The sequence below is a fragment of the Peromyscus californicus genome, unplaced genomic scaffold (assembly GCF_007827085.1).
Source record: "Peromyscus californicus insignis strain IS unplaced genomic scaffold, ASM782708v3 Scaffold_3__1_contigs__length_106647218, whole genome shotgun sequence".
Classification (NCBI taxonomy): domain Eukaryota; kingdom Metazoa; phylum Chordata; class Mammalia; order Rodentia; family Cricetidae; genus Peromyscus; species Peromyscus californicus.
Window position 1 is genome coordinate 28464612 of NW_026294551.1, and position 27546 is coordinate 28492157.

At 41.6% G+C, this 27546-nt stretch overlaps 2 protein-coding genes across 5 annotated transcripts in view; one reads left to right on the forward strand and one right to left on the reverse strand.

The window, feature by feature from the left end:
* Luc7l3 (LUC7 like 3 pre-mRNA splicing factor) overlaps nt 1–17546 on the forward strand; it is a 32660-nt gene extending 15114 nt beyond the window's left edge. The window contains exons 3-12 of one of the 4 annotated variants that reach the window (XM_052756330.1): nt 1652–1691; nt 3512–3656; nt 5721–5795; nt 7282–7386; nt 9400–9561; nt 10234–10517; nt 12441–12601; nt 15404–15544; nt 15650–15755; nt 17105–17546. In XM_052756330.1, the coding sequence (XP_052612290.1) occupies nt 1652–1691; nt 3512–3656; nt 5721–5795; nt 7282–7386; nt 9400–9561; nt 10234–10517; nt 12441–12601; nt 15404–15544; nt 15650–15755; nt 17105–17138 (1253 nt within the window). In that variant the 3' untranslated portion in view covers nt 17139–17546. Of the gene's footprint in view, nt 1–1651; nt 1692–3511; nt 3657–5720; nt 5796–7281; nt 7387–9399; nt 9562–10233; nt 10518–12440; nt 12602–14281; nt 14404–15403; nt 15598–15649 lie in introns of those variants that run through there. The other 3 variants (XM_052756329.1, XM_052756331.1, XM_052756332.1) reach the window with 3 other exon arrangements.
* Ankrd40cl (ANKRD40 C-terminal like) lies at nt 15893–26987 on the reverse strand. Its single transcript, XM_052756524.1, has 4 exons — nt 26951–26987; nt 25318–25503; nt 24072–24247; nt 15893–23177 (listed from the first exon to the last, which is right to left on the reverse strand). The coding sequence occupies exons 1-4, from the start codon at nt 26985–26987 to the stop codon at nt 23034–23036; spliced, it is 543 nt and encodes a 180-aa protein (XP_052612484.1). The 3' UTR covers nt 15893–23033.
* Between the last annotated feature and the right edge of the window lie 559 nt (nt 26988–27546).

The window sequence follows — 27546 nt, forward strand, 5'->3', positions numbered from 1 at the left end:
TAGCCAATGCAGTGTATGTAGATGAGGAATTCTTGATGGCGACACTAGTAAGCTTGGAAAGTAAGCATTCCAGATGGAAGGAAGGCCAGGCTCCCTGTAGAGAACAAAACTTGGTCAATTGTTGCCTTGTTGCCTTTCGGGAAATGATTACCGAGATACTTTCTTTGACTCAGTGGAAGTGTTTAGGGTCTAAAAATGTATACATAGAAAACAAATCTCAAGGAAAGAACACAAAAAATACTACCCACACCTTTTGTTTGGTCTACAGAGAATGCTGTTTGCCTGGTCAAATGTAAATACCAAAAGGTTTAACTTTTTGTTTTGTTTTGTTTTGTTTTTGGAGACAGGGTCTCCATGTAGTCCTAGCTGTCCTACTTACTATGTAGACCAGACTGGCCACAAACTCAGAGTTACTGAACTCCTGAGTGCTGGGATTAAAGGTGTGTGCCACCTTACTCAGCCTAACCTAATTTTTTGTTTGTTTGTTTGTTTGTTTTTGTTTTTCGAGACAGGGTTTCTCTGTGTAGCTTTGCGCCTGTCCTGGAACTCACTTGGTAGCCCAGGCTGGCCTCGAACTCACAGAGATCTGCCTGGCTCTGCCTCCCGAGTGCTGGGATTAAAGGCGTGCGCCACCACCGCCCGGCCTAACCTAAAATTTTTGATGTATAAGATTGATTAAAAATAAGCACAAGCCGGGCGGTGGTGGCGCACGCCTTTAATCCCAGCACTCGGGAGGCAGAGCCAGGTGGATCTCTGTGAGTTCGAGGCCAGCCTGGTCTACAAAGTGAGTTCCAGGAAAGGCGCAAAGCTACACAGAGAAACCCTGTCTCGAAAAACCAAAAAAAAAAAAAAAAACACAAAATTCCAAAATAATGGAGTTAAATTTTAGAAGAAATAGCTAAAAGTAAAAACTGGTTGTATTTGGGGTTGAGAAGGAGCCTTTTGTGTTACTTAACTTTCTATCAATGCTGGTTCAGATCAGTAGTCTCTAGCACCCAAGTTTTGCTTGGTAACAGTAAGGACCAGTTTTCTTCTTTCTCTTCACTGTTGTTCCAGACCTCTTTGTTGACTTAGGAGACTAAAGAGGTCAATTTTCATGATGTTTCAGTAGCATCAATTTTGGTGTCTGTAGTCTACTTAGTGATAAAATGTGTCCTTTTTCCTTTATATTTTTACTATTTTTAAGCGCTGTATATACTGTAGTAGCCATATTGATATGTATGCAGCTGTATTTTGTTTCACAGGGATGCTAGGAATCAAACGCAGGGCATTTTACATGTTAAGCAAGTGCTCTACCACTGATCTATAGTCTCAGTCGTCACCCCCTTCTCCCCCCCAAAAAAGTAGTAGCATAGCTTTATTCTGAACAGAGTGATACTACTTATTAGAGAGGGATACACTGCCCAGCTTGACTGCAGGTCACATGAGGCCTTCTACCTTTTTAAAAAGAAAGGGGGAAAAAAAAAGCTGGTGTAGTGGTCTACTTTTATTAACCCTTATCACTTAGGAAGCCAAGGCAGGAGGATCCTAAGTTCTAGATCTAGACCAGCCTAGGCTAATGAGTAAGATGCTATTGGGGGGGGGGCTTTTTATAGCTAGTGGAAGGTTATTAATGCCACAAATAATTTGTACATGCTCTTCTCTCTCTCAGGTCCATGTGAAAAAATTCATGATGAAAATCTAAGAAAACAGTGAGTTTACTTTTTTTTTTGTCATTCTTCCCTCTATAAAGACTATACCAGTTATTTAAAGAGACAAGCATTGAAGAAATAATTGGAATTAATATAAAATAAGGATGCATGGAAATCTAGTCACTGACTGGGCATGATGAGGTTTAATAGCTTCAATAATGGTATTAGTTGCCATATGAATGCATATTATACGCTTAATATTTTATATTATGTCTATTCTGTGTTATCTCCCTTGTCTGCCCTTTTAAAATTCATTTTATAAATGTTTTGTAACCCACTCCCTTGTGTGTCAGAAGACAACCTCGGTTGTTTATGATAGGGTCACTGCATATGACAGGCTACCTGGCCCGAAAGCTTCTGAGGGTTGTCCTGTCTTTGCCTCCCATCTCACTGTAAGAATGCTGGGATTACAGCTTGTACTGCTATGCCTGGCGTTATATGGATCCAACTCAGGTCCTCATGCATGCACAGTAAGCAGTTTAACCCACTGAGCCTTCTCTCCGGCTTCTGTGGTGTAGGGGTCTTTTGATTATGGGATGGGGATGTATGTAGAGGCCCAAAGTAGACATTGATGTCTTTTTTGATCACTTTCTACTTTATTTTATTGAGGCAAGTCTCCTGTTGGCTAATTCTGGCTAGTCTATTGAGCCAGCTTACTCCAGGAATCCCCTTTCTCTGTTTTTCAAGTGCTAGGAATATAAGTGGCTGCCATGCCTGCACAGCTTTTTATATTTATTATTATTATCATCATCATCATTATTTATTATTTTTGAGATGGGTTTCTCTGTATAGCCCTGGCTGTCCTGGAACTCACCCTGTAGACTAGGCTGGCCTCAAACTCAGATCTACCTGCCATTGCCTCCCAAGTGCTGGGCTTAAAGACATGTGCCACCACTGCCCAACTCTTAAAATTTATTATTATTTGAGACACTGTCTATGTACACTATATAACCTAGCTGGCCTCAAACTCACATATATCCGTCTGTCTCTAGTGCTGTAATTAGAGACTATACCAGCATGGTGAGCTATTTTTTAATTTTTAAATCACATTTTATTTCTTTGATTTGTGTATCTTACATATGTGGGTGTACCAGTGCTGCAGTACACTTGTGGAGCTAAGAGGACTTTTCTACCCTGTGGGTCCCTGGGATCAAACTTAGGTTGTCAGGCTTAGCAGTAGATTACCTGCTGAACTATTTCACTGGTTTATAGATAAGATTTGTCCTGGGGTTGGGATCATGGATAGATCCAGTGTAGTAGTAGAGCTGGTGGTGCTTAAGCCTGTGTTTAAAGCTTGTGTTTTTACCTGGGCTTGGTAGTGTAGGCCTATAAAACCTGTTACAAGGCCAGTCTGGGCAACTTAAGGGGCCCTTTCTCAAAAAACAAAAGGTAAGGGATTCTGGCTCAGTGATAGAGCACTTGGTTAATATGTGTAAGGCCCTGGGTTCAGTGCATAGCACCACCAAAGCAAACTGATTCTTTTATTTTGTGTGCATTGGTGCCTTGCCACGGGTGTTGGTTCCCCTGGAACTGGAGCTACAGACAGCTGTGATCAGCCATGTGGGTGCTGAGAATTGAACCCAGGTCCTCTGGGAGAGCAGTCAGTGCTCTTGCTGCTGAACCATCTTCCCCAGGCCCGTAAACTAATTCTTAACCAACAGTGTAATGCCTTTCCCTTTGATAGGAAACGATAAAGCCGGAAATTTCCTTCATGTAATGCCTTGTTCATTCTTCAGTCTCAATGCAACTGTCTGAGAGATGGGGTGATAGAGAACATATGACTTGTATTGGTTAAAAGTTACTTATTTTCATTTTATCAGGTATGAGAAGAGTTCTCGTTTTATGAAAGTTGGCTATGAGAGAGATTTTTTGCGATACTTACAGAGTTTGCTTGCCGAGGTAGAGCGTAGAATTAGACGAGGTCATGCTCGTTTGGCATTATCTCAAAATCAGCAGTCCTCTGGGGTAAGTATGAAATGAACTTCGTAAAGAGCCCTTGTTCTGTGGAGATCCAGGCATCTCATGTTTTTTAAAACTTGTCTTCATTGATTGCTTTGTCTTTTAAAATGACATGAAATTTTTTTTCTGTTGAAGTTTAGGGAAGCATCTCCCCCTCTTGTGTTTTGTTTGTTGATTGTTTTGGTGCTGCTGCTGCTGGAGCTCAAACCTCAGACTTTTGTACATGCTCTCAAGTGCTCCACCACTAAACTACATGGTAGCTCTCTAGCCACTTCCTTAATCCTAGGAAACCTTGGAAAAGTGGTCGTCCTAGGAACTAGTCCTGACCCAGTGACTCAATCCACCTCCATGAGAAGATGGGATAAGCCGGTTGTCTAGGGGAATTGCTTTTCCAAGGAGAGAATGACTAGAAAAGAGTGTTCTAAAAGTGACCTTTGTAGAAGGCAAACAAGGAACTAGCCAGCAGAATCCAAAGTGGGGGTGGGGGAGTAAACATAAGGACAAAGAAGGAAGGGTTTATTTCTTCATCCAGAGCCACCACAAAGTTAGGGTGTAGGGTGTGCAAAGATCTGAAGTACCTTTCTTAAAAGGCTCACTCTGGTTATAGGATGGAAAATGGTCTGAAGGACATACAGTGGTGGCTTGGGTGAGGATGGTTGAAAAAACTTAACAGCTTGCAGGGGAGAGGATTTGGGTGAACAGGGAAAGGATAGACCATTCTATCTGCATAGTTCTTGATTTGAGCAACCAGGTGACTAACAGAATTTATGTAGATAGGAACTGGAGGAAATTCTGTCCTTACAGTTTCTATCTTAGAAATGTCAAATTTGAAATGCCTTTAAAATAACCAGGTGGAGACATCAAGTAGGAGGTGAGAAGTGACATGAGCTTGCAATTGCAAGTCAGGCTATCTAGGCATGAATCCAAAATCTTCCAACTGTATTTCAGCCCGTTACTAACCTTAGCCTCATACCTTGGCTTTGTCTCTGTTAAGTGGAAGTAATAAAGTAGCTATTTATTGTACAAGTCAAATTTTGTGACCAATGGTAACACACGTGGTTAAGTGCCCAGCAGATATTAGCTATTTGAGTCTGGAGCTCATGGAGGTGCTCAGAAATAGACATAACAGGCCTTGGATCTTCTTGAAGAGATGGTATGTGGCTGATGCAGGTTAACCTCAGTCCCTTTTCCTTTCCCTTTTTCTGCCATTGAAACTAATTACTGGGATTCTTTGTAGTTCTTAGACAGTTTTTATTAGTAAATGTAACATGGTTTTGCTCATGGTTTTCTTTTTTGAGCCCTAGATGGCCTCTAACTCAGAAATCCTCCTGCTTCAACTTCCTAAGTACTGGGATGGCAGGCATGCACCACCATGCTCAGTTGAGGATTTTTTGAAATTTTTTTTTCTTTGAGATGTCAGTAACTATGTATGTAATAATTGGCTAAAGATCAAATAGAGTTGGACTAGTATTTACTGGCTAAACATGTTTTTTTTGCCAAGACAGGGTCTCCTGTGGTCAAGACTGGCCTTAAACTTGGGTAGCTGAGGATGACCTAGAAATTTTTGTTTTAATTTTTTGAGACAGGGCTTCTCTATACCCTGGAACTCACTCTGTAGACCAGGCTGGCCTCAAACTCATGCATATTGCTGGCTCTGACTTGAAGTCTTGATCCTCCTTGCCTCCATTTTCCAAGAGATTATAGGCATATGTCGTGATGCCCAACCTCCTCCCTCCCTTTAATAGCTAGAAATACTGATGGGCATGGTGGCATCATCCCATATTAGCACTTGGGAGGTTAGGGCAAAAGCCTCTCGAGTTCAAGGCCACTGGGGCTACATAGAAGCCCCCTGATTTTTCTTTTCTCTTTTAAAGGGAGAGGGGAAGAAATATGCTATCTGTATTTGTGAGAACTTGGATGTTTTATTACTTTAGGGGGTGGTGCTGGGATCAAACCCAAGACCTAGTGCATATTACCACCAGCTCCGTCCCTGGACCCAAGAGTTAGAACTATTTTCTTTGGTATTTTACTTATCAATGACAATATTAACACACATTACTTTTTTAATAGGCTGCTGGTCCAACAGGCAAAAATGAAGAAAAAATTCAGGTTCTGACAGACAAAATTGATGTGCTTCTACAGCAGGTGAGAATTGTTGGCAGAAGTGTGTGAAAGTAATTGGAGCCATGTCAAATGTTTTTAACCCCAGCATGTAGAAATTGGTGGAGATAGTATTGTGACCTTGACCCTGTCTTAAAAAACAAAACAAAAAAAAACAGACACATGATAGATAAGGTTAGAAAATAAACATGAGGGGGCTGGAGAGATGGCTCAGTGGTTAAGAGCACTGGCTGCTCTTCCAGAGGTCCTGAGTTCAATTCCCAGCAACCACATGGTGGCTCACAACCATCTATAATGAGATCTGGTGCCCTCTTCTGGCCTGCAGGCTGAACACTCACTGTATACATAATAAATAAATAAATCTTTTAAAAAAATTTAAAAAAAAAAGAAAAGAAACATGAAAAGATTTTTGATTGATTATATGGGAAATACAAACTGAAATCTCACAGGGAGATATTTAACAGTATTTGAATTGCCCCAATTAAAAAGAATAACTGTAGTAAAGTACTTGAGTGTGTTGAAGGATTTGGGCTCATTAGAATTATCAGACATTGATGGTGGGTGTGTAAAATGATTCCGACACAGGTATTCCAGAAGAGTTTAATCTGCTCTGTGTGTGTGTTTAATTTGCTGCTGCTTTCTTTTTTTTTTGGAGCTGAGGATCAAACCCAGGGCCTGAGCTAAATCCCCAACCCCTAGTTTGCTTCTTAAAAGGTTAAAATTGTACTGTGAGCCATTCCTTTATTCAAAAGAGAAATTAAAACATGGCTATACAACATGTACACTGCTGTTCACAGTTTTATTTAAAATCACTCAGACCCCCTGCCCCACCTCACCCCAGTAAAATCAATACTTGTACTAGTTCAAATGTTCAACAAGTGTGTGAGAAAGCCAGCTGTGGTCATAATCTCAGGACTGAGGCAGGAGGAATGCCTTGAGTTCAAGGCCAGTTTTTGGCTGTATGGTGAGTAGCAGGCCAGCCATGGCTGCAGAGATAGACTACTGTCTTAAGAAAACCAAGATTAAATTATGATTATAGCCATATAGTGAAGTAATATTCTGAGGTCTAAAGGGACTTATTATTTGCAATAATATGAATAAACATTTAAATTATCTGAGTGAAAGAAGCTAGACTGAGGAAGGAATACAAACCACATTATAATACTATTTATATAAAATTCAGAAAATTTAGTCTAATCTATAGTGATACAGATTATTGATTGATTGCCTACCTGATTATATGTATAGGATTGAGGTTTGAGGAAGTACTAAAAAGAACTGAAACCTTTTGGGGTGGGGAAGGAACTTGTCTAGCTGGTAATGAAGGTTTTTTTGTGGATATGTGCATGTGTCCACACTATAGCTCTGTGAACTTAAAATCCACATCATCTAAGGTGTTAAAAAAAAATCACAAGGGTCAAGTAAATCCAAAAAGACATAATTTCACTGAATGCTAGTGAAGCATGTGGCTGTAAAATTCTTAGCTTGACTGTGTTTTCCTCTGTCTTAGATCGAAGAGTTAGGATCTGAAGGAAAAGTAGAAGAAGCCCAGGGAATGATGAAATTGGTTGAACAGTTAAAAGAAGAGAGAGAATTGCTAAGATCTACAACCTCGGTGAGTTAAACCTTTTATGTTCTCAAGCCTGTTAATTAGGAATTACTTGGAATCTGTTCATGTTGGAGAACCTTTGCGCACTTTTTCTATTGTCCTAAATTCAGTCTTGATCAAGCATTTTCTTAAAAGGCCACATGTGTTGGGTTGGTTGGTCACAAGATTAGGTTCTGCCTTACATCATGAGTCCGTCCTCAGAGATGTGAAGATATAACAAAAATCCTCAAAATTAGCTTGCTTTGGTGTGCTTGTTCCTTCTGTCCTTCCCTACCCTTCCCCCACATGCATAAGCACACACAATGCTGAGCATCAGACCTAGGGTATTGTGCTTGTCAGGCAAATGCTCTACCTCTGAGCTGTTCTCCAGCTAGTGATTTCACTCCAGTAGCAAGCAAGAAATGTTCTTCAACAGCAGGCACTGGCCAAGTATCTTCTTACTCAGTTCAGTACAGACAGCCTATCTGGAGATAGCATTAGATTCCACAAGTTGGGAGCTCAGTCCTGAAGCTTGTGTGTTTGCTCTGTCCATTCGTCCTCCCCTCCCCTCCCCTCCCCTCCCCTCTTCTCTCCTCTCCATTTCCTCTCCCCTTCTTAGGTGTGTGTGTTCACACATACACAGTCCTAGGCACATGTATGTCAGATGTCACTCAGATGCCCCAGGTCTTGCCTGTGCTTCTGACTAACGTTAAAAATTCAGAGCTTTTACAAACCCTCACCTCGGGTTCAATTAATTTGCTCCCGTACCTCACAGATCTCTGAAACACGTTTACCAGCTTATTATAAAGGATATTACAAAGGATGCAGATGAAGAAGAGATGCATAGGTATGGGAGAAGGGTGGCGAAGCTTCCATCTCCTCTTCAGGTTCACCACCTTCTAGGAACCTCCATGTATTCAGGTATCTGGAAGTTCCCAGGCCCTTTTCTGGGTCACATTGGAAACGTAATTCTGTAAGCAGTATGGAAACATGGACAACTGGGTAGAAACGTGATTAGACAAAAAGAATATGATATAATGCAATAGACCAAGTGGGGGACCCAGCAGCCTGCCTGTTCAGATCTTTTTGTGACTTCCCCGCCACATCCCTTACCCTGACTGTTGTGCATAATCCCTTTAAAATAGGGGTCTGGTGAGCAGACAAGTGGGTCTGGATGGTCTACTTGAAGTCTCAAAAGTGAGAGAAGGTTGGCGTTTCTGTGACTTTCTTTAGGGGAGGGAGTTACGAGCTAAGGAACATGGATAGAAATAGTCACTACATGTTACCTCGCTACAAACAGGCTATATTCTTATTCTATATGTTTGCATTTATTTATTTAGTGTGTTTATGTGGTCCTGTCACAGCATGTGTGTTAAGATCAGAGGACACGTTGTAGGCATTGGTTCTCCCCTTGGTGTCATCCAGCTTGGTGGCAAGAGCCCCTACCTGCTGAGCCATTTTGCCAGCCTCCCAGTAAAACTGTTAAAACAGTTCTTCAGTCACTCTCTTGCTGAGCCTCGCCTTAAATTGTAAACGCTCATTTGAGCCTGAATTACATTTTCATTTTTGTTAAATCACCACTCAGTACTTCTATTTACCTTAGTTTAAAATTGGCAGTCTTAAAATGTCTCCCACCTTACTGTGAGTAGTGCGGTGTGTGCTTTAGATGCTGTTGATGAAATGGAGTCGGTCACTGGTTCTGTTCCCTCAGTAGTGTGAGCTCAGTTCACCTTGAGTTTAATAATTTCTAAAGTTCTGAGTTATTGAATCTGTGTGAAAGGGATTTAGATTAAAGTAGCTTTCTGAAAGTTGAAGGTTTTCAGTGTGATGTGGGTGTTCAGCAGTGAAGTCAGGTGAGCAGTGCCTGTTCTTTTTCCTAGAAGAGACAAGTTGGTTGCTCTTTTCCAGCCTTCCCTCTCTAGAACTTAACCAGGTGTATTCAGCTTCTGGCTGGAGAGATGGAAAATAGATGTTCAGTTCCTTTTGGAATTCATTCTGTCTTCCTCAGATACTCTCATGGCAACTGACTTCTCATTTCAGACTATTGAAAGTTTTGCTGCCCAAGAAAAACAGATGGAAGTTTGTGAGGTGTGTGGAGCCTTTTTGATAGTAGGAGATGCCCAGTCCCGGGTAGATGACCATTTGATGGGCAAACAACACATGGGCTATGCCAAAATTAAAGCCACCGTGGAAGAGTTAAAAGTAAGTTTCTTGTAAATATAATCTGTTACTTGGTTTTTCAAGACAAGATTTCTCTGTATAACAGTCCAGACTGGCCTCGAACTCACAGAGATCCGCCTGTCTCTGCCTCCCAAGTGCTGAGATTAAAGGAGTGTACCACCACTGACTGGTTTTATAATCTGTAATTTCTAACAATAACTATCACTGAAAAATCTGTATTTTATTTATTATAGCTAAAAATTGGTAAAACAACGATAGAAACCTTGAGTGGCATTTTGTTGCTATCTATATTTCTTTAAAGCAGTGATGTGCTGGGGCTGTAGATTGATAAGCGGCTGATCCCTAGTACCAAAAGTAAAAAGACAGGCAGTGATGACTCCTGTGAGAATCTGTTTCTCGAAGTACTTTTCTTTCCATTTTCAACTCAGAAATTGAGACTTTACCTAAAGAATTAGTAAAATAATGGTATTTTATGTATACATATGGTGCTGAAATTTCTACATTTCCCCTGAGGGTATGGGATTCCGTAAACAACGTAGTCTATAAATTGTTTGAGAATGTCCTAAAAGCTAAAGTTGTATAAAATCCATCTTGAGCTGGGGAGGTGGCTCAGTGATAGATCACTTGCCTAGGATTCTTGGTCTTCTGGCTGGTACCAGCACTACAACTCCAACTCCAACTTGATTTCCTTAGGAAAAGTTAAGAAAAAGAACAGAAGAACCTGATCGGGATGAACGTCTCAAAAAAGAGAAGCAAGAAAGAGAGGAAAGAGAAAAAGAGCGGGAGAGAGAAAGGGAAGAACGGGAAAGGAAAAGACGAAGAGAAGAGGAAGAAAGAGAGAAAGAACGAGCTCGTGATAGAGAAAGGAGAAAGAGAAGTCGTTCACGAAGTAGACACTCAAGCCGAACTTCCGACCGGAGATGCAGCAGGTCCCGGGACCATAAAAGATCACGGAGTAGAGACAGAAGGCGAAGCAGGTTTGTAAACCTTCTGACAGTGGCTCATGATGAAGCCATACTACACAGTCATGAGCAAAAAAATACTAAATGGCCTTTCATCATGGTGGGGCTCCCAGATAATGTCATAAATTGAAACTGTTTTCAGTTAAAACGCATTAAGTCACTACTGAATCCATAGTGACACAGTACCTGCAGAGTGGGTTGCTTGTCCTTTTAACGTGGCTGATGGGGAACTGTGAGTGATTGCTGACACCCAGGATTAGGATGTGTGTCCAGCATGTGTTGCTATGCTGGCCTGGGTGGTGATTAAAATCCTAAATTTGAAATAGAATGACTGATGGGGGATGCATGTTACTTTTATGTTGTCATAAAGTCAGATTATTTTATGTTGGACTGTGAATAGAAGACTGTATCCCTATGTGCTAAGTAGATTTATGAGAGTTGAAAAGTGAGCTTTCATCTTCTTGGTTAGTTCCTTTCTGTTATGGGGTTTGAGATAATCTTTCCAGAGACTATACCAGATGATATATTGTAGCTGGAGTTTTTTCTCCGGGTCCCGCCAAGCCCCGGCAGTCCGACAGCCCACTTATAAAATAAACACACAGACGCTTATATTATTTACAAACTGTATGGCCGTGGCAGGCTTTTTGCTATCTAGTTCTTATATCTTAAATTAACCCATTTTTATTAGTCGGCAGGCTTTTTGCTATCTAGTTCTTATATCTTAAATTAACCCATTTTTATTAGTCTATAAGTTGCCACATGGCTTGTGGCTTACCGGTATCTTTACATGTTGCTTGTCATGGCAGCAGCAGCTGGCAGATTTTCTCCCTCTGCCTTCCTGTTCCCTCAATTCTCCTCTCTGTTAGTCCCGCCTATACTGCCTGTCTGGCTATTGGCCAATCAGTGTTTTATTTATTAACACATTTGTCATACAGAACATCCCACAGCACTTCATCTCTGTTGTGTTGTGTTTTGTTTTGTTTTGTTTCAAAACAGAGTCTCTATGTAGCCATGACTGGCCTGGAGTTCACTGTGTAGACCAGGCTGGTCTCAAACACACTGGGATCCAACTACCTCTGCCTCTAGAATGCTGGGTGGTTTTTGTTGGTAGTGGTGGTTTTTTTGTTCGTTTGTTTTTTGGGAGACATGGTTTTTCTATGTAGTTTTGGTGCCTGTCCTCTGGATCTTGCTCTGTAGACCAGGCTGGCCTCCAACTCACAGAGATCTGCCTGCTTCTGCCTCCCAAGTGCCGGGATTAAAGGTGTGCGCCACCGCCGCCAGGCTTGAGAATGCTGGGATTTGCCGGGCGGTGGTGGCGCACGCCTTTAATCCCAGCACTCGGGAGGCAGAGCCAGGCGGATCTCTGTGAGTTCGAGGCCAACCTGGTCTCCAAAGCGAGTTCCAGGAAAGGCGCAAAGCTACACAGAGAAACCCTGTCTCGAAAAAACAAAAAAAAAAAAAAAAAAAAAAAAAAAAAAAAAAAAAAAAAGAGAATGCTGGGATTTAATAGCAAGATTTTTTTTTTTTTTTGAGACAGGGTTTCTCTGTGTAGCTTTGCGCCTTTTCCTGGAACTCACTTGGTAGCCCAGGCTGGCCTTGAACTCACAGAGATCCGCCTGGCTCTGCCTCCCGAGTGCTGGGATTAAAGGCGTGCGCCACCACCGCCCGGCATGATTTTCAATAATTGTCATCCTTGAGATTTCTAATGTAAAATGTTCTGTTACATTTGTTTGTGTGGTTTTTCAAGACAGGGTTTCTCGGTATGTCCCTAGCTGTCCTGGAACTTAACTCTGTAGATCAAGCTAGGCATTTATTTTATTTCTTAAGGGAAAGCTTTACTTAAATCTTTTTAATTATTGGATAGTAGTATATGCTTCTCTGAGGATCCCTTTTAGTAATGTCAGCTGAAGTTGTTTGCTCTCTCTTTAAATTATTAAGAAGTCGAGATCGACGAAGAAGCAGAAGCCATGACAGATCAGAAAGAAAACATAGGTCTCGAAGTCGGGATCGAAGAAGATCAAAAAGTCGAGATCGAAAGTCGTATAAACACAGGAGCAAAAGTCGGGACAGAGAACAAGATAGAAAGTCCAAGGAGAAAGGTTGGTTTATTATGAGAGGTGCCGTCTATAGCCCAGATCTCCATTTTACCGTGTGCCAGAACAGTCAGTTCGATTTCAAGCTGTATTTCTTTCCTTTCCTGCCCTGATTTGTAAGAATGGAAGTCTACCTGAGGTTTTAAGATCATATTAAAGCCTCGTTATTCAGTTGGTAACCTAAAGGTTTTTCGTATAGATTCTTCTGAATTTGTATCACCTTTGAGAATGCTTAGGCTGTAGAGTATTTTAACCTTACTTATTTGGCTACATTTTTTAAAAACTGCAATATTCCATAATGTCTCACAAAATAGATGTGCGTTGTTCGTTGGTCCTACCTATGTGCAGCATTCACCTAACTTAGGAATTAACTTCTGTGTTCCCAGAAGTGAATACTTACTTACCGTGTCTTAACTGTGTTTATGTTGCCATCTTGCTATCCCCTCTGCTTTCTTTTGGTTTTCTGTAGCTCCGGGTAGCTGGTTTATATTAGTGATAGTAAAGGACTGTAAATTTTGTCTGGCCTGTTTTCACAAAAATAATCTCTTTTAGTCTTTACTTCAAGATAATGTTTTTAATCATCAAAATAAGTTTTAAAACTTATTTTTGTTTTTGGATTATCTTAGCTTCTTTGATTTTATATTAGTTGGGCTGTTTAGCTCTGTGTGGTTTTAAGGATGAGAGAAAGGGCATGTTTCTGATTTTCTCAGTCCTGGTCCCATCCTCTCCTGTTGTGCATGTCTGTTCTGTGGTGCTTTAAGTGACACTGGTGATGTGTATGGCACTCACGTTTTCTTTTGATAGCTATTTTGTTAGACTTAGGAGTTTTTCCTAGATTGAGTTAAAGACTCAATGTATAGCAGTATACAAGGGCTTGCTTTCTCTTTTCTTTTCTTTTCTTTTTTTTTTTTTTTTTTTGCCCTTGATCATTTTCGGTAAGGGGCACATGTGCACCTCTCAGGAGCTTTAGTGTTTACCATTTTTAATTCAAAAGGGATTCAAAAGGCATTTGGGGTAAAGGGTTACTGCTTTGTTTGAGAGGGTCTTCTCTTGCCCTCTTTTAGCAAGGCTTTGGCATATTTTTGGAGTGAGATAGCAGTTTTAAGAGTCACCTGGTGTCGAGTCATCTGGTGACTCTTGCATCAGATCAAATTAATCACCTATGTTTTGTGAGGCTTTCAACCCCATAGTTCTGCTGTTGATTAGTTGCTCTTGTCCAGTCATGCCACTTAAATAGACACATTTGTACAATTTTTAGGGAAAGCAAAAATATGTCCTGAGTTATTGACCTGTGACAAAATGAATTTAGTAAAACTCTTAAGTTTCCTGTTGAGACTTGGGAAAAGAAGGAAGACTGAGAAAACTATCAGGCCTATCTTGGTTGGGCATGCTGTCAGTAGAGTTTAACTTTCCAAGTGGTGAGTCCATTGACTTTTGAAAGTTCTAGACACTTCTGAGTACAAATAATAGTATTCTGGCCTCTGGGGTCAGGTGTCTGCAATAGCAAGCATTTGATAATGGCAGGTGAATGAGGCAGTTTAGCGCCACAAGTGAGAAGTCATTTCCCACACCTAGCTACCTGGGTGCTCTCTTTGTTCAGAGAGTTTCCATTTAACCCATAACTCTAAAATCCACCACACATTATGGATATCCTTAGGACTATTAAGATCTACCATATTTACATAGGCCAGAAGATAAGATTTTTGGACTACTAGTCCTCTACGGGGCAACAAGACGACTCTTCCTTCTTGAAGCTACCTGTGCACCGGAGAAGCCCATAAGGCACAAAGGGAGGACTTTCCCTCAAGGTCAGTTAGAGCATAGTTCCCACAAGCTGACAGAAGGACATGAAGCGGGTCTTACGGTTAACCTTAGACATCGCTCTGCTTGGTTCACCAGTGTTGGACCTAATCACACTCCTTTACATAAGAGGGCCAGTTCATAACACTGTGTTTGCGTTTCCATCCTTGGTGCTGCATCTGTAACGGCCGTCCACGTAGAGTTCCTCTCTTTAGACATCTTCCCATCATGATCTACTTTACCAGACTAGTTATACTTAGTTTTGAGGGGGAAGACAGCTTTTATGGAAGGTGTCTAACTGTTGAAGTTTCTGCAGAGTCTGTTTTTTAGAGGGGTACTTAGAACTGGAAGGCAGAGTATGCTCCTTCACCTTAGCCTGGGGTGTCCCTTTCCAACACAGCAGTGGGGAAGGTGGAAACGACTTTTTGTAGCTGAATTGATTTTAATTTTTCCTTAAGGGAAAAAAACGCTTAGATTTCTTTACATCTAGTGAAAACAGAGGTCTGGGGTCTTGAATTTTTAAGATCCCATTTTTTATTGGGTATGCCCCTCTTGGATATTTAAATAATCATACATTTTTTTAATAAAACATGTCATTGGGTAAACATGTCATTTAAAGGTTAATTGTTTTCTGGTTACCATTTTGCCCTCGCAGCTTGATTAACTAACTTGGTGCTAACAGCTTTGTGAACTGTCGTTTACATCTTCCCCGTTGCCTTTGTGTGTTCTTTATCTAGAATGAGGGGTCCTGCAGTTTTCAGTTCTGAGGGGAATTTAGCAGCTTTTCACAAGTTTGAGAAAATGTGCTGTTTACCTTCTGTTTCCTTTCAGTCCTCTTCTTGGCCTTTCCTATAAACTACAAACAACATCACTGGTGAATTCTGCAAACTGTTTCTTGCAGGCTGTGGGAAATGGATCTGTTCATCTCTGTTGTTTCCCTTTTTAAAGAGTAATGTATTTGTTGTATTTTGCTCTAAATTCCATGGTCAATGTCTTCTTTTATGGCAGAAAAGAGGGGATCTGATGATAAAAAAAGTAGTGTGAAGTCCAGTAGTCGAGAAAAACAAAGCGAAGACACAAACACTGACTCGAAGGAAAGTGATACTAAGAATGAGGTCAATGGGACCAGTGAAGACATTAAATCTGAAGGTGACACTCAGTCCAATTAAAACTGATCTGATAAGACCTCAGATCAGACAGAGGTAAGTGTATTGTTTCTCACTTTGATTAGGGCTTTTTGTTACTGTTTGACAGTGCAGCGTAAGTATGCACAGATGAAGATGGATCTAAGCCGAGTAAGAAGACATACAAAAGCCTCTTCTGAAGGAAAAGACAGTGTAGTCCTGCAAAACATTTTGAGGTACATTGTTTTGTCTCAGCTATTTTGTAGCAGACTCGTGCCCCCATTAGTGTGCCTCTTTGGAAATTACTGTCCACGTATGTAATATAGTCGCCATTGAAAGTTAATTATCCTTTTTTTTAGGGATTTTGCTGTCATTTCTTTTTTTTTTTTTAATAAAAAGGTTGAACTGTTTTTTTTTTTTTTCTTTTTTTTTTCTTTTTGGTATTAAGTCCATCTTGTGTTGGTACATTGGCAGAGACATATGCTGTAAAAACTTAACTATTTCTGAGGCACATGTTGGACTACTTTGTTTTAATTAAACTGCTAGTATTTCTTTGTCAAGGATGTTTCTAGTTTTTTGCTTTATTGCCTTGCATTCTAATGCAGTTTGTTCTGTAACTCGAGAGCCAGTAGCATTGGATTGATGGAAGTGTAGGGTTTATGAATTATTGCAGCTGACTACCATACCTCACACAGCGTTGGTGTTGTGAGCGGCCCATGAAAAGCCAAATTAGAAATCAAGGATTCAGTCAAACTAAGCAGGTACTCATGCCAGGTACTCCTTTCTCTACCCACATCCGTGTTTGAATGCTATTGCCTGTGACCTTTACGCTTAACTGTTGTGTATCCTTTTTGTTCTTTACAAGAAGCACAGAGGGGTTTTTTTGTGTATTGCGTGAAATCTTACAAATCATATGTTAACAGAATGGAATTTTTTTTCAACTGTGTGTAGGGATGCAGTGGTGCCCAGAATTAGATATCTTTAAAGAATTTTAAATACAATAAACACCTCATATTATCCGCCTTGTTACATTCAGTGCAATTCTCAAGTCTTTAAGAGGTATGTGTTTAACATTTCCTACTGTGTAGGAGAATTTGCAGTCAGCCATAGTATAGAGGAATAGTCACTGGCTGAGACATTGAAAGCAACAGCATCTAGCAAAGACAGACTTTGGATCAGTGACACGAAGATCTGATTGATGATCAGATGAGGTTGGGTTCTTAAAGAACTTTTCAAAGCTAGGTTTCATAGGTGTTCTTAAAACCTCTAACTTCAACCTTTGGGCTAGTGGCGTGGGATGAAATAATCCTAATGAAAGGAAGTACCAATTAGTTGATCTGTTGGTGGCATTCCTGTTTTAGAAAAGCAGCATAGTTATGTCTGTGTGAACCATTCACACATAGGCAGCATACACAGGCACATGGCTCTAAGAACCACGTTGATGCCTTGATGTAAAAACAACACAGACATTTCAAATCCACATGTGTCATGATTAGCAGTTAGCGACTGGGCCAACACTTAGTCATAAAATTTTACCTTTTATATGCTGTCTAATTATCAATTTTCCCCACATTTTGCATTGTAGGACTACTGTTGAAGATTTTTTTGAAGAATACTGAAAACGGCATAAAGTGAAGCTCGACATTAAAATGAGGTGAAAGAAAGCTCTAGTGGCATAGAAAAGTATAAAGCTCAGTTAGTTATTTGTTTTTTATTATTATTATTAAAAATTAATTCAGGACTGTCGTGACCTACCAGATTTCAGAAAATGTGTTATTAGCACATATGCCACTTTGAAAACTTAGGTCCTGTATCATATTTTTTTCTTTAAGACTTTTTAAGAAATATTACCTAAACATGTGGCTTGCTCAGTGTTTAATTGCAAGTTTTCAGTCTGGGACTTTGAAAACGGGCTTAAACGTTAGTATTCGTGTGAAGCAGACTGAGTGGGATTCCATTTTTACACTTCTGCTATACTTAGCCTTTGGATTTAGAAGTGACAATAAAGTATCTCTGACTTTCTGTTACAGAGTTGATTGTCTGTGTCATTGAAAGGTTTAGTATTGCTCTTTTTCTAATAAAGCTGTTGACTCCAATCTAGTCCCTGGTTTTTAAATATGAGGCACACTATTACTACAAGTGTTAGTGAACAGTTTTTCTAACTTGTCCTGTTGAAGGGTAATTTTTATAGAACTTCCCATTTGATGTTTTAATGGTGCTTCAATTTTGGGTGGTTATGAATAAATCTGGATTTGCTTTTAATAGCAAAGGTGTACAGTGAACTAGAATATATTTTTACACCATGAGAGGTTTCTATAGCAGCGAAAGGTTCTGAATAACCTTACAAACTCTGTCTTCCTCTGTTGAACTATGAAACAATGCAGGCAAACATTCAGAAACTTTCAGCTAGGTTTTTCCCTTTAAATCCTACACCAAAAATTTCTTTCAACCCAGTCTTACCATTTATAAATGTATATATTTCTGTGTATGGAATGTGTAGTATATTTAACAAGGATATTTGAAAAACAAAGCAGGTGATAATTTCACATCGAAGTAGCAGCATGTTTATACCTAACTCCATCGACTGTATAAAGTATTATCCCCAAGTACATATGTTTATATATATCATAGCAGTTCCTGTGACTTACAGCTTCTCAATACTAACGTCAGTTTATAGGTGAAGAAACTGAGCACATGGCTCATCTAGGGAGTGGCTTCCTGTTGATCAGTGTTAGGGCTGGGAGACTGGGTCTCGGCCCTTTCTCACTGCTGTGCCACTGCGTTCCTTCTAGTGTGCGTTATGGATCATTACAGAATTTATTAAGTAAATACTCTCTACCAAACTTTGACAATCATGAAGCCATCACTTCTAGAGACACTATATGAGAAATGTTAATGGGGACAGAGCCCTCTTGGCTTCCCCGGCTGATCTAGAGACACAGCAGTTGGTGGGGAGGCTGTTTCTGAAGTTGTGGGAGATTAAGGCAGTTGGCAACAACAGTCTGGCAGACGCAAAGTCACCTGACTAACTAAGCTCTGCTTTGTGTAGCATGTAGTTTGATGACATTGTTGTATTAAGAACATAATGTAAGAAATCTGCTCAAGTACTAAAATGCCAGATTGCTTTCTTCTGCCTCGTCTAGGCTAACAGTGAAATGAAATGAGTACAGCAGTGGGTTCCTGTGAACACTTAGATCTATTGATGCAGATCTAAGATTCGAAAAGGCTTGACCATTGGTGTTTGGTGTAGAAGCCAGGAACTAACTTACTAGAAGAAACAGTTCTGTTGTGTAGACCAAACAGCTGTCTCTGTTATTTGGTGTGTGTGTGTGTGTGTGAGAGAGAGAGAGAGAGAGAGAGAGTATTGTGAATGTGTCATGTCTTTTTGGAGAGCTAGTTTTAATCCAGTTACTGTGTAATTTTGAAATCAGAGCAAGCAGTTAATCTTTTTTAAAGTGCTTTTTATTTTGGAATTTTTTACCTCATATAAGAGTGTAATCAATCTCTGTTAACTTATCTCCTATAAGACTCATAGCTGTAGCTAGTTCCTGTGTGTGTGCATGTGTTTGTGTGTGTGTGTGTGTGTGTGTGTGTCTACTCTGTATTCTTAAGCAAGTCTCAGTTATGCTGTTAACTTGTCTCTGAAGGAGGAGGTTCCCCAAATAGCTCATTGTAAAATCTGATGAGCTTTTACTCTGTAGTTCTCAGACTGATGGCCCTTTACCATGTAAATCTCCAAAGGGCAGAAGACGAGCGTCTCCTGGAGAGTGTAGACAGACTAGACGGATGGCCTCTTCAGCAGATCCCAGCTACCACTTTTGTACCTGTGTAATCATGAGTTAAGTTGTTCATGCTGTTCTGCTGAGAGAGTTTCTTCTAGAGCATTTCACACCTTGAATGCAACTAGTGTCACAGGAGGACAAAGGTCATTCCAGGGTCTAAGAACATGGCTCACATAACCTTTAAGCTGAGCCATCTAATTAAAGATTTTAGGGATGTACAAACTGAAAATTTTGTAGTGAAGTTTTTTGAGTTCACATCTGTTACATTTTTAAAGATGCATAGATGCATTGTAGATGAGTGATATGAGTATGCCTAACTTATTATGTGCATGAAACATTCTATGGGGTGACACTTCATTCAGGGTTGAGTTTTAAGCTTGTGTTTTTGACTGGATTTTATTTGCTTGTGAAAGGACCCAGGATGACTATGCATTTTAACTTGTTTGATAACTGCAATTGTAATGCCTGTTCTTGGTTTAAAAGCTACAGCCGGAAGTGTTCAGTGATCTGTGTCTTCCTTTGCTCCTACCTGTCTGCTCCTCTAAGAGTTCCCAATGTTGCCTATTTCAAGCACTTGAGTGGGGCAAGAAGTAGGAGGTGGAGGTGGGGAATGCACAATATCTGTCTGTCTGTCTGTCTGTCTGTCTGTCTGTCTATCTATCTATCTATCTATCTAATATATGATGGTGTCCATCATATATGTTCTGAATTTGCCATTTTCAGTTACTATATTCGGAAACATTTATTTGAGATGTAGGATACAACACTTTGAAGTTGATCATGTTGCTTTTAAAGAGTGTGTTTCAAGTTAGCTGAAACAGGGTAAATGACATTTTCATTGTGTCAGAATTATGGATTTTCTATTAAAGTGCATTTCCAGAGTTTCATAGTCGATCTATTTCTTCCCCTTAGCCATAGCAAGTAGATCAGTTGTCTATCAACAGGTTATTCAGGAGCAACTTTGCAAACAGTGTGGCCCAGCTAAGTGCTGTATTCAGCCCTAGGTACATACTCTTGAAAAACTCTTAAATGTTGCCAGGAGATGGATGAACAAATGTCTTAATGTCATCTTGTGTAATGAAGAAAAGAAAACCCAAACCAACAAACCCTGGGAAGATCCCATCAGCACTTGTGTTGGATAACTAGTGTGACACATCCCCACCACGGAATTCACAGGCGTGAACGTGAACTTTGGCTCCACATGTGACCATGGATGACGCAAGATATAATAATATCCCCAAAACGCAAGCCACAGAAGGATCTATTCATTATGGTTCACTTTGGTAAAGGTCAAACCAGGCTGTTCTCAAAAATACATTGAGAAATGAAAGAAACGTCAAACAGTTGACGATCAGTTAGTGGCTCCTTGAGAATGACCTTGGAGGGCAAAAGGGTTTTCAGAGGAATGGCCACTCCTCTCTCTCAAGCTGGGCGGGCTCTTTTCTTTTTGAATTGTATGTTTGTGTGCTTTTGTGTATTTGCTATTTCTTAATAAAAATTTAAGTGGGAAAGGTTTTGGTGTAGGTAGTGACTAATAAACATACTGAATTAACCTTAATGCATGGCAGATTTTAAAAGGCACACTTTCTCCTTTCATTCTTTAAATGGTCTCACTGTGTAGCCCAAGCTAGCTTGGAAATTGGAAATCTTTCTCCCAACTGCTTAGGTTATAAGTACACCACCACACTTACACTACACACAAGGCATGCACACAATGTGTGACACCTTTTTTTTTCTTTTTTTTTCCCTCACTTATGTGGCAACTAGGGAATGGCTGCTTCTATCCTAAGTAGCTTTCCAAGGAAGGGTTCAGTACCATGAAGTATTAGCAAAAAATGTTGTCTCTCTTTAAGACAAAATGATCAGGACTTAAACCCCGAACAGATGCTCAGGGTTCACATAGCCAAGAATTAGTTCCTGGCAGTTACTCCACCACATCCTGCTGCTCAGGTGAGATTCAGCCCTTTTGAAGTGAGCTGAGGATTGGTTTTGGTTTGTTTGGTTTTGGTTTTTTGAGACAGGGTTTCTCTGTGTAGCCTTGGCTGTCCTGGAACTAGCTCTGTAGACCAGGCTGGCCTCAAACTCGTAGAGATCTGTCTGCCTCTGCCTCCAGAGTATTAGGGTTAAAAAAAGGTGTGCACCACGATTGCCTGGCATGCTGAGGATCTTAGTAATGGGGTGGGTCAGTAAAGAGAACAGGAGCAGCGCCCCCTGTCTCCCACCCCCGCCCCTTGCCTCTTATCTCATTGTGGGAGTGCATCTGGACTACTACCACGAGCACAGCACAAACGGAGGTGCGTTACCTAACAAGCTCTGTCACTGTAAAGAAACAGGTTGTGTGCATCAGGGAGTCAAGGGTGTTGAATTTATTGTAACCCATACATGTTCTGGGACTTCTTAGTCTAATATTCTGCTACATGGTTCATACCACTTAAAATTGGGAGTTATTAGTAGAGTTCTTTCCTGTTGTTTTTACACTCAAGATACAAAGTAAAACTTATTTGTACTTCCTCTTGAAACTCTCAAGTTTTGTTTTAGGATTTAAAGAAAAGTGTCTTTGAATCTGTAATCCCAGCACATGAGAGGTTCAGGGTCATCCCTCAGCTCCATAGGAAGTGAAAGCCCCCTGGGCTACTAGAGCCCCGTGCATGTGCGCCCCCCCCCCCATTTTGTTTGTAGTGGAGTGTGCTTATTTTAGAGCAGGTAAGAATTTGCTCTTTAGCCTTGTGGTTGAATTACTGTTCACACTAGCCACTGGATAACACCTACATAGGTTCTGCCCTTAGGATAACCTTACCCTCCTGATAAATTTGTGTTTCAATTAAAATTTATTCTAAACAAATTTATTAATTTAAAAACAGTTCTCAGCGTTCTGCTAATGGTGATTTCTAGCTGTTAACCAATCTCACACCCCTGCTAAATTTTCCTCATTACTGAAAGTGAAACACAGGGGAGTTGTCACTTGGGGCTCCTTCCTGTCTGTCGTTACTGGAACTGGAGCTGGAACACTTCCAAAGTGCATGTCCTGATGGTGCCCCTTCCATAGTTCTGATACCAAGCGTATTGCTGTGTAAGCCGTGTTCCTCCAGTGGTTGGGTAGTTAGTGCCTGCTCTGCCTTTCCCTTCCCTCACATCTCAGCTGCTGGGAAGGCAGTGATGAGGAGACTGGACTCTGAGCTGGGAATACAAATAGAATGTGTGGATCCCTGAGGAGCCCTGGTGTTTCAATTAAAGTCATTTCATAAAGATCAGAGGTGATTTGATATTTGAGGAGAAATGGCTACGTAAAGAGGAATGGGTGAGTGAATGTGGGCAGGTTACAGCCATCTAAGACGTGCCAAAAGTGAACTTCAGAAGACTAGCTGGGGATATGACAACCACCAACCTTTTAGATAAGCTAGTGAAGCCACCACCAACTACAGTGGTGTGAGCTGTTTTCACAAGTTGTCTCAGCCTTGAGAAGTCAGTTGTTTACTCAGATCCTAAGTCATTCCATTTGATAGGTAAGTGGGCCTGGGCATATATGCAGCTCAGTAGTAGAGTGTCAGTATTGGGGTACAACACTTCAAAATCAGCTTGGCCTCTCATGGGTACTGTAGCTGTGTTTGTCAAACAATTCCTGCTCAGAGAGGTCGGAAATGAGGAAATTTTTCAAAGTTCAAATGTGGTTAGCTAATTGTCACGTGGGTCTAGGCCTCGTTGACAATGATTCCAGATCCTTCTCTCGTGGAGCTAGTAAGTCATTTTTGCAGCTTCGCTGTTGTAGCAGGGTCTCTCCGTCAAAGGTGATGCTGTGTGCTGAGTCCATTCAGAGTTTCCACTCTTCACCAAGAGTTCTATCTCCTGAAAGTTCTGGAGTCTTTGAATGTCTTTGTCCTAAAAGTTGGGGAAAGATTTAAGTGATTCTGGAGTGCTATGTGAAGTCACTGGAATAAGTGACATTGGCCATTTCAGGGTCTTTGTCTCCATGATGAATCGTTAGCAGCTGGTTTATTTTTAAAATTGTAGTTTTTGAGACGGGCTCTCTGTGTAAGCCTAGAACTCAGATCCATCTGCCTCTGCTTCTCCAAATGCTGGGATTATCAAGGTGTATGCCCTTAAGCCCAGCTCAAACTTATTTTTCCTATTAAAGCTGTCTGGAAATTATGATTATCTTGTGACTTAATGGTAGTTTACAAAGAGTACATCAATGAGATATCAATAAAAATTGTCAGAGGCATTGGGGGTGGGGGATGTCCTGGAACTCATAATGTAGACCAGGCTGGCCTTACAGAGATCCGCCTGCCCCTGCCTCCCAAGTACTAGGTTAAAGGTGTGTGTCATCACACCCAGCTAGGAAAAAAAGATTCTTAAGGAATGAAATTTGGGGTTAAAACTTGAGATCTGCATTTTCAGCCTGGAAAAAAAATTCAAAGAAACATCATTTCTGGGGATTGCCAAGGTGGACCTTCCCTAAGCGGTAAGGGCGGGCCACGTTCCAGTCTGAGGACAATGCTGTCTTTTTATCAGCCAGTCTGTTGCAGAGATTGGCAGAGATAATATAAAAGTCTTAAATTGGGTATCACTTGTCACTCAGGTGTTTAAGAAGTGTCTGAACTAGATTTGTGGAACCAGCAGGAATGTGACTCAGAGTGGCCAAGCTGCCTTGTGGCTCTCCTATAGGCATCTCCACCATCTTGAACACTGTGCATGGTACATGAAAACGAAACAATTGGCTTTGTGTGACATCATTTACCTGTAGAATTATGTACTTGGTGGTGTGTGGCATACCTTTCTAAGCAGTGTGTTCGGCAGCTTCCTCAACTTGTCCACTTGCTCTGGGTGGATCCCCAGTTCACAGCAGCTCACTTGTAGTAGGTTCTGATAACTCAGTTCTTGTCTGTGTAGTTCAATTTCAATGAAGTCATTTTCCTTGGAGTTGTGAATTCTTACTTTAAGCACCAGCTCTGATCACCCATAAATTCAAACATAGGTTTTTAGATAAAATACCCATTTTAAAGATTGTTCACATTGTCAGTCATCACAGCAAAGATGACCCTAAAAACCTTGGAGCTTTTTGAGCTGGGACTTGAGAGTGCTGGGCTGACCTGAGTTGTGTGCCCCTGTCAGATCTACTACAAACAGGAAGCTTGCAGTTTGGTGCCAACCAGTCGCTCAAGGGCTGTTTTTAATATTTTGAAAAAAGATTTAAGTGTCTGTTGGAATACCTTGTGTATGCAGGTGTCTGTGGCCAAAGCATGCTGGATGCTCTGGAGCTGGAGTTACAGGCAGTTGTGAGCTCCCAGATGAGAACCTAACTGGGTTCCTGGAAGAGCAGCACTCGGCTTACTGAACCTTCTCTCCAGCCTCTGTTTACCCTTGGAAGCCCTTCCAGTCCTGCTTCAGCCTTCCAAGTGCTGGAATTGCAGGCATGCACACCACACTTCGCTAATTCCTTTCTTGTGGTTGGGGATCTGGAGCGTTAAGTACATGTATCAGTCTACCCTGAGCTTATATTTTCAGCCCATAGGAAGAGATTTAAAATATGTGCTGTAGGGCTGGAGAGATGCCTCGGTGGTTAAGAGCACTGGCTGCTCCTCCAGAGGACCTGGGTTCATTCCTAGCACCCACGATGATAGCTGACAACCGTCTTGACTCCAGTCCCAGGGAATCTAGTGCCCTCTTCTGGCCGCTGAGGGCGCCAGGCGTACACATGGTGCAGATACACATGTAGAAAGAGCACCCGTACATATAAAAGTAAAATACACAGTGGGTATTTTAATGCATTGGCAATGTGTAGCAGTCATGGTACTTAGTTGGCCATTTGAGAAGTTACTGGGAAATATGTGTCATTGGGCAAGGTACCAATCACGGTATGATTCTTATGGCATCCCTTAAGAGCTAGGATGAGTCAATGTCTTGTGGGACTATGGCATTGAGTGTGAATCTTGTCAACTTCCTATCTCAAGGACAGTATGAACTAGAACTCCACTGGGCAGACCACATGGTGAGCACAGCTCTACAGCATGGTCCTTACCTGCACCCATGGTGTCAGCTTTGCCGTCACACGCCTCAGTCGGCAAGTGTGGATTCGTGCCTTGACTTCCTTCACCTGGCGGAGAATTGGGAAGGAGATGGGCTGAGAAGCAGCAGTCCCCAGCACTTGCCTCCGCTTCCTGCCTCCCACTGCCCTTCCACAGGCAGGCCAGGGAAAGGACAGTAGTTCATTTTAATCTTAATAATAAAGTTTATTTTATTTCCATGGCATGGCACAGTGTGTGTGTGAAAGGTCAGAGCACACCTTTAAGTGGGACTCAGTCTTAGTCTTGTATGGCAAGTAGCCATCCCATAGACCCTAGTTTTGATCTTGAGTGATTTTTCTTAATTACCAGCCAAATCATGAAAGGAAGCCAATTCTATATTCTAAAGTGGTGCATAGTCTGGGAAAGAAATATTTATAATCTATGCCCTTAACTTTTCCTGGTATTTTGGTATGCAATGTTTTGTGTTGCTCTCTAGCAAAGCTTATAATAGAAAGGAAAGATGTATTAGAAATCTTCCTTAGAGGAAGACGAGTCGCTGAGTTCGAGGATAGCCAGGGCTACACAGAGAGACCCTGTCTCAAAAAACCAACAACAACAAAAACAAAAACAAACACTTGAAGGAACTGGGAGTAGGGTGGGGTGGTGCACATCTTTAATCCCAGCACTTAGGAGGCAGAGGCAGGTGGATCTCTGAGTTTGAGGCCAGTCTGGGCTACAGAGAGTTCCAGGACAGCCAGGGCTACACAAGGAAACCCTGTCTTAAAAAACCTTGAACAGCTGAGGAAATTGCTCAGTGGTACAGTACTTACCTGTCATGCCTGAGTCCCTAGGTTCAGTCCCCACCACAGAGCAACAATGAAACTCCAAAGACATGAATGAGTCTTTACAGTAGAAGAGGCAGATAATAAGGGGGAAATTGCAGTGATGCCCAGGTGAGGTAAAGGCAGAACAGTACTTAACAGTATGGAAGTGAAAATGAATAATTTCAAGCCAACAGCTCTAGAACACTAAATCTGAAGCCTTGGGTTTCCCCAAACGCAAGCCCTACTTGTACTCCCAGCAAGGAGACTGCCCTGCCCAGCACAGCCGCCTCACACAGCAGTAATGGCCCTTTCTTGAGCACACAGGGATTGACAGGTTTTGTCTGTCCTTCCAACCTCAGCCATGGAGATGACTCAGCCCTGTGTCCCGGAGGCTGAGGCTTCTGTCTGAAAGCAGCATCTCAAGACACCAGTTTGTAAGTGGACTGTGCTAACTCATCCAGGAACTTTCCCAAGTCTAACTGGGAGGGGACAAATTCAGGCCTGAATTCTTCCTTTGACACAAGTTCTGACGCTTTGGGCAAGGTATGAAACCTCTCGGCTTATTTTCTAATCAGGAAAATGAAGCTAAGAAGACCTTCCTCATGGGGTGGTGAGAAGAAAAAGATGCTCGTAGGGTCCTCCTAGCACCAGTTATCAGATCGTGCTGGCTGCTGCTTGCATTTGTATAGTTGATGCAGGGACAGAAGCCTTTCAGTTCTCTGCTCATGACTGGCCCACTGCCTACAGCACTGGCCACCACCTTCTGAACACTGCCCTCTGCCGCCATTCCCCTTGAGGACTATTAGAAACAGGATCCGCTCACCTGCCAGCTTCTTGATGTCCTGTTCAGGCTCCTCCATGACAGATGAGTGGCCCCTCTCAAGTTACGTGTAAGCTCACAACCAAATAAGTGTTTCCTGGCGTCTCAACCCAAGTATGGGGGGTAAGGTAGTATGTTCATCTGTCACCGGCCTTGTAAAATGGGCAAGGTCTTGTTTATTGCTAAGTACACAGGCTTAGGTGTGCCATGTGACTTGTATAGCATGCTGCAAGTGAAGTGAGACTGAAGTTCAAGCTTCACCTTCCCTCCTAGGCTGTGACTCCTGGATACAATGCACAGGAGTAACAGTTGGGTGGGAATGGAGCCCTTAGCTCTGGCCTGAGTACCAGGGACCAGCCAGGCACCCCAGAACCCTCCACCAGAGTCAAGCTTCCCTTGGAAAAGATTTGTGGATCTATATCGGGGATAAGAAATGTCAAACCCTTGATTCCTGGAAGTGAACATTCCCTCCCAGCCCATCCCTCAGTTGCTATGCATGGCTGGAAAGAAGCTGGAAGCCCCTGGCCATACCTGGGCAGGCTGTCTTGTGAATGTGATCCCTTGATTGCAAGCATCAAAGTGCAAGAGGTGGGCTGGGG